Source organism: Zeus faber, assembly GCF_960531495.2.
Source record: "Zeus faber genome assembly, chromosome: 6".
Lineage (NCBI taxonomy): Eukaryota > Metazoa > Chordata > Actinopteri > Zeiformes > Zeidae > Zeus > Zeus faber.
In genome coordinates this window covers 33858056-33865364 of record NC_137201.1, presented here as the reverse complement: position 1 = coordinate 33865364, position 7309 = coordinate 33858056, and the positions used below count along the sequence as shown (strand labels likewise).

At 47.5% G+C, this 7309-nt stretch overlaps 1 protein-coding gene across 1 annotated transcript in view; it reads left to right on the top strand.

The window, feature by feature from the left end:
* Positions 1–508: 508 nt before the first annotated feature.
* Positions 509–7309, top strand: part of roraa (RAR-related orphan receptor A, paralog a) — a gene marked incomplete at its 5' end in the record, with an annotated part of 185660 nt that continues 178859 nt past the window's right edge. The window contains one exon of the mRNA XM_080001860.1: positions 509–662. Coding sequence (XP_079857986.1) covers positions 509–662 — 154 coding nt within the window. The remainder of the gene's footprint in view (positions 663–7309) is intronic.

Here is a 7309-nt window from a genome sequence, read left to right as displayed (position 1 = left end):
ACTCTTTCCGGGAAGGGGAATCCCGCCACCAACAATGGAAAGCAAAGAGAGGAGCACATGCATGACGCAAGTACACTGAGTGTCTGTTTCTTATGACGTGCCAACTAAATAAAATATACTTTTTTCGTTTGTTTGTTTGTTTTTTTACCAAACAACTTTATGGATTACCACATTCATTTGAATGTCCATATGTTTTAATAATACAGGTTGATCCAGCGATCTTTAGTTCGGGGGAAATAAATGGACCAAAATAAGTGCACTCAGGGTGGATGTGCATGGATCACTTTAAGGCCTCCATCCATCCATTCGTCGGGTATTGACAGCTTCTCCCTGCAGCTACGGGCGCAGCAGCGCCGCTGGTGGACACTCCGCCGCACTGCAGCCTCCTCATTCCTCCACTTCTCTAAAATACACAGCAAGACGCCGCCGGAGCTCACAAAACCTCCAAGAATCCCTCCAAGTACCGACGACCATTAGAGTAGAGCGAAGCGTGAATCTGAAATTCAACATGGAGTCTCCGCCAGATCCAGCGAGCGACCCGGGAAGCAGCGCCTCGGAGCCGGCTACCCCGCTCAGGGAAACCCCGGTGAACCTGGAGACGCTCCGGAAAGCGGAGCATCCAGCCCCGGTTCGGAGGCAGACCTGCTCCAGCACCAACAGAGGTAGGACCAGACACATCCAGACACGCCCCGGGGGGGGGGCTGGGGCTTATACCGATCGAATGATTCGATTCCCACTTCAAAATGAATTGATAGGTATCGGCTTCTCCCGGTTTGATTTGGCCCCGGTGGGTTCGGGCTCCTCCGGTTCCTCTGACAGTCCGCGCCGTTCCGGGCTGCGAGCTGTCAGAGGAGTCGCGTCCACCCCGGCACCACGCACATCCACCGGGGGGAACAACTTCAATCGCTCCACGGGAGCTGCGTGGACGCGCCGGGGAACCGGCTCCGTGCGTGCGCCCAAACCCACGCGTGGCGTCCGGTCCGCTCCAAAAGTGAACTTTTGGAAACTGCGGAGCGTGGATCAGCCGGACGCACAGGACGCGACACGCTGCGCGCCGCCGCCTTGAACAACAACCGTTCATCTGCTTTGTGTAACGTGCGTTTGACGGAGCTGCAGCCGCGACGTGTCCGGCCGTGCCCGCACGCGCCCGCACGCGCCCGCACGCGGATCCCCGCACCCCCCGCAGACGCGCGCGCACACCCGCCGCGTCGCACCGCTCCGCCGCGTCGCGTCGCTCCGCCGCGTCGCGTCGCTCCGCCGCTCGGCCTTGTGTGGCCGCGTCCCCGTCAGCGTGCGCGTCGCTCACGCTGCCCGGTTCATTTTGCGTTTTGCACGCCCCCCCCCCCCCCCCCCCCGCTGCTCCAAGTTCAAAGAAATACCCCCCCCCCTCCGCGTCCCTTACAGGAGGAATATTGAAAGTGCAGCTGATATGAAGTTGCCTTCATGCTCGGGAGGTTTTTGTGTGCAGCAGTCTTCCTGTGCAGAAGGGTTTATATTTAGACTGTGATATGGTGGATGTGGAATGTAAGCTGGTTATGTAACAGCTTGAGCCATAAACACACAGGCAGCGCTCTCAACATGGGGAGCAGAAATCACCGCAGGTCTCTTTCATTTCCAGCAGGTCCGGCAAGTCACCCCCCCCCCCCCAAACGTCCGGCGGTCGGTGACTTGCCGGAGCCGCTGAGAATGAAAACGGTGACGGTGTCTGGGTTTGGTGTTTGCAGGGGCCCGCTATTGCAAGCCCGCGCAGAGGCGGGCAGGCCCGGTCAGAGAGGAGTCTTGCGGGGCCCAGGAACCAAAGATCTGTTTCTTGAGACACCGCTCAAGCGGCCGCTGACCCACGTCCACCCCGGCCCCGTGCACGGGATTAAAGTGCATCTGGGAGAGAAAGACGGGAAAACAAACTCCTTTTGCTGTGATTATGTAATGCCGAATGAGTGGGAAGAAAAAGACACATTCAGTGGGACTGCCTCAGAGAGGAGTTTCCTCCCGGACGAACATGGACTTTCACGTCCGTCTGTGAAATGAATAACAACTGTGGAAGTGTTTTGGTCGTCGTTCAGGTGTTTTGTGGTTTTCCTAAGTGACATTCCAAATACTCTTAAATAGTGATTGAGATCGATTTTCTCAACTGAACGACTTAACAATAGTCTGCATCGTCTCCTCACGTCACGTTCCAAACTGAGGTTTCCACAATAAAACTGTCTGAAACTAAAACAGTTTGGTGGTATGTGCAGTACACGGCTCTGCTTCTTTCACAAATAACTTCACGCGGTCACAGTAAACAGCTGTGGTTTATGATCTGACACTTATTACGAAATCACTGTTAATACAGAGAATCTATTGTTGGAATAAATACATTTATTTTTCTAAAAAGACCTGTTTTCTTATGTTAGCTTATGTAATGTTGAAAAAAAATGTCGTCCAAATTATAACAGCTTTTTAACTTTTATTCAGTAGAGGAAAAATGCTAAATATTATTTTTCAAGTGCCGTTAAAAAAAACCAACAAAAAAGGGACGTTTTTAAACTTCAGTTTGATTTAGAAATGAGGACTGGGCTGCTTCATAAATCTGATTTCGATCCGCAACTTTTCCTTCGAAATACTACCACCACAGGATACAGCAAAAGTGTGATAATTAAAAATGTTTATGGCTGAGAGTGGAGTTTTTAAACTTGTAAGGCGTTTTGGGGATTAGAGTGTGTTGAGGCTCTTGGTTTGCTGTAATGCAGCCATCAGTGACCACTCCTCAAGTGCAGCTTTCCTTATTCCCAGCAGCTGCTTTGCCTCTTTCTGAGGATGCTTATTTTTTATCCTGCATGCAGCGCGTTTACTGTTTTAACCCTGAGAGCTAATACCCTGTAAGTAGAAAGGGCTTACTTCAGCACAAGCTCTGCTGTGAGGCCCACGCTGGTCAGAGAACAGGCCTCGGAGGTGTGTGGATATCATTACTGAAAAGAAGGACAAAACCCCACCCCTCCCTCCTCGTCCTCCTTTTCCGCAAATTTGGAAACAATCAATGAATATTAATGGCCGGGTTACATAAGGCGATGATCTCCGCTGAGGCCGGGCGGAAGTTTTGCAGAGGGAAGCTCCGACGGTCTGATGAGGCGGAGCCGCGGGTCTCCCTGTCGGGCCGCTCTGCCGGACCGGTTCGGCGGCAGGAAAACCGGGAGTGAGCGTCGGATGAGAGCGCTCCGGGTGTTCGGTAACGGACGTCGCTCCATCTGACTGGTTTTACCGCTTGGCGCCTGCCCAGGAAGTACTTTGCTTCTTGTCTCCGAGCACAATCAGGAGGAGGTGGTAGAGGGGAACCGCAGGCCTATGAGCTGCTCTGGCAGAGGGCGTCCTGTTGTCCTCACCTCGTCATGAGAACCGCTCTTCCTCCCGGTGCACCTTGACCCTTCTGCATTCATACGATCCTCATCCGCTCACGTGCCTTTCTCTCAGTTGAACGTCGTCAATAGATTTCTTTACCACAGTATTTCACTATCGCCATTTATCAATACTTTTTGAGGTGCATCATTTTTCTCTACAGATACTGACATCTTCCTTTGGGTACGAAAATGTTCAATAACAATGAAATTGGTAATTTAGCAAACTCTGTATTTATTATTTTCAGTAATTGATCCATTCCATAATTGGTTTAAATAATAATAATAATAAATAATGATTGTCACTGAGGAACAAGATATAAATTCCAAGAATAAGCGATGAAATCGGAATTCAATGAAGCTACGTTACATTGCGATCAGGTTTCATATTTTATATTTTTATGAGCACTGGACCTGCTTGTGGCGCACGGTGGCTCAGTGTTTAGCACTGTTGCCTCACAGCAAGAAGGTCCTGGAGTCGAACCCCGGTCGTCCCAGCTCCTTTCTGTGTGGCGGTTAAAATACACAGGATATCTGTGCGTCTCTAATAATTTCTGAAGCAATGATCTGAGCGGTTGCTCGTTCAGTTAAAAAAGGCATCATGGACCTGGCACCATGGAGGACCTCTTTCCCTGTTGAGTGCAGCCGGGCTCCCGGCTCGAGTGGCAGCGCACGGAGCGGTTGGAGACATAAAATGGATTGGGTGGGGGTGAGCCGCAGCCATTAAAGAGGGTTTTGCCCTAAACCTCATAAAGGAGGGAGTTGTCAGGGGGCTCACGCAGGACAGAAACATAAACCAGGCTGTGACATTCTCAAATTCCGGGAATTAGGAGTCCTCGCCTTCAACTCGGAGACAGGTACGGCGCTAAACGTGCGCTCCGCCGCCCGGATCCCGGAGAGCGGCTCCATTAGGCGTCGCGCTCTGTCTGGCAGGCGGCCTGTGACATAATGGCGGGTTGGGTTCCTCCTGCTTTTCACGTGTTGGATGTGGGTGAGGTGACGTGTCGCCCGCGTGGGTGTTGACGCCTGTGGGACGAGCCCATGTTCAGTGACGGCTTCACACTGGAGAGCAGATCCATTCACTGTTTAACCTCCGAGACGCCATTAGCGGCTCAGCCCCACCTCGTACTGCAGGACAGTATCTACGGAGGGAATCTTTGGGTTCAAAAAGCACCACCCACCCACTCCAGGGGTGGAGGAAACCCTTTAAATCACTTTTTATATACGCTGTCATTTCCAGAATTCTGCAAACATTTGACCCCGAGTTTATCCTTGAGGAGACAATGCTTAAATGAGTCTGTAAGTGTGGGGAGGGTTGAAGGAGGAAGCAGCCTGCATTTATTAGTCCCACAACGGGGACATTTACATTGTTCCAGCAGCAAAAAGGGGACAGCAGAAAATAAAGAGCATATCAGGTACACACTATAAACGATATAAAAAATATAGAAACATACACATACAAACATTGCACATGTCTTGACACATTGCACATCAGGTATTGTATTTATAAAAAGAAATTGCACTTGGATTTTTTCGCGTGCGTGCGCAGTTGGTCTACTGGCTGCACTGTTGGTTATACAGTGACAGCCGCAGGAAGGAATGACTTGCGGTAGCGCTCCTTCCCCACTTTGGGTGAAGCAGCCTAGCTGAAGGAGCTCTCCAGTGCCATCAGAGTGTCATGCATGGGGTGGGGTTCGTTCTCCATCATGGATGACAGCTCAGCCGTCATCCTCCTTTCTCCCACCTCCTGCACTGGGTGCAGGGGGCCCCCCAGGACAGAGCTGGCCTTCTTGATCAGTTTGTCAAGTCTCTTCCTGTCAGCTGTGGTGAGGCTGTGGCCCCGGCAGACCACTCCATAAAAGATGCTGATGCCACCACGGTGTTGAAGAAGGTCCTCAGGAGAGCCCCCTGCGTCCAGAGGACCTGAGTCTTCTGAGCAGTTAACAGTTTTAACTGTTAACTAACTTAACATCTAACTTCACATTGTCTTTGCATTACATTTATTAAGATAAAGTAAAAACATATATATCATTATCATTATTTTTATGATTAATAATAATAATGATCATAGTAATAATAATAATAATTGAACACTTTCTTTTACTGTGAAACATCTGCTCTCAGTTTGGACTTTATGGGCTACTTTGAAGTGCTTCTCCAGTCGGCCACCAAAGGTCGCATTCCATTTGAACGGTCGCTATTTGATGACCAACTATAAATCTAATATTAGACAAGGATCCACACTGGATTTGTAAAGGTTTTCTATAGGAAATGTTTATTTCAGTGTATTTTTAATGTTATCGAATGCACGCAGTGTTTTGATCACACGCAAAGTTTAAATTCTACTGTTATGGATAAATAAGGTTTTTAGTGTTTCTAAGTTGTTTTTGAGGCTCCTGGTCTAAACCTTTGATAAATGTGGACGCACGCTGCCTCTGTAAACCATTTTTTGTGAAGTTTCTTTGTAGACTTAGAGCTATCAGTTGCAGTGAAAACAGGTCGGTGTTTGTGTCAGGTCGTCTGCAGCAGACGTCCCATTACCTGAGGAATGTTCTTTGGAAAAGAATTCCGGAGCTTGACCCTTCATTATCAGTTTGACTGAACATCTGGTAAATATAACAGATTTACAGGATTTGTAAACTACGCCTGCAGCCGCTCATGCAGAGTTTGTCAGAAGCTGAAATAATTATTTTTAATCAGGATCAGAATTGCTTTGAATTACGACATACAATGAGTGAAGTGACTGGTGAATATAGTTGCCGCTTAGAATGCGTCCATGGAAGATTTGACAAACTAGTTCTGGAAAAAAGCACAACAGTTCCTCAAAAAACGACTTCACAAAGAATGACAGCGTTGAACGTGGAGAACTGCATTTCAACCACAGAGTTTTTACATTCGAGGAGTTTTGTTTAACTGTTACTAACTGTTAATAACTGTTTTTACAGTATATACTTGTTAAAACAGCCTATGTACATCTCCATTGGATGTACATACAGTAGGCTGTGCAAGGTATGCCCTAAATAAGAAAAAGTTAATTTAAAGAAAGTTTATAGGCATCAAACTTAAGCTAGGCAGACCAAGTCAGAAAGTTAAATTATTTTGGGAGAGATTTTTTTGAGTTTTAACCACCAGTGGCCCAACTGGGGCTGGCGAGAAAATATCTGCTGGTGACAGGCAACGGATTTGATGTGAAGTCTCTAGTGGTGAACGGTAGCTTAGATCTGTGGCCCATTTACAGAAGTTCATATCTTAGATAGAAAAGTCCAAATAGTGATAAACAGAAACAGAAATACTCTAGATGCATTACTGGAGGCTGTTAAAGGAGTCTAAATTTAATGTGGTACACTGTGACCTGCGTCCTGTCGTGTGGCTTGGCTCTGCACTGCTGTCATATGAAGTAGGTCCCTCACTAGAGGAGGCCTCTGACAGCTCCCCAACACAGAGGAAAACTCACCAGAACCAAGTCCCTTCAAACAGCATTACTGCTCATTTCATCAAAATCGTTGTTTTTTCTTTTTCAAATGGAAGATGATCATTAAATCAAACTTTGGTAAAAAGCTGTCGGTTTGGTTCAACCACAAGCCGAAATGATTACATCAACATGTTGGATTTAGTTCACGTTTCCTGTTTAGGTTAGGCGCTGGCCCTAGCCTTCTAGTGAAGCAGGTTTTGGGATAAAGATCAGCTGTTAGTTCCCTTCAGAGAGCTGGTGATCAACGCTGCCACTGAAAGCACTTATTCTCATAAACAACTTTTTTTTAAATGTATTTTTCTCTTAATTTATTTTTTCTTTTCTTTTTATTATTTATTTTCTAACCTCTATTTTATATAAAGCACTTTGAATTGCATTTGTGTGCCTGAAAGACACTATAAATAAATTGATTTGAGTGTTAAACTGCTTTGGCACGTTGCTTGGAACCAGTCACGTCCTGTGT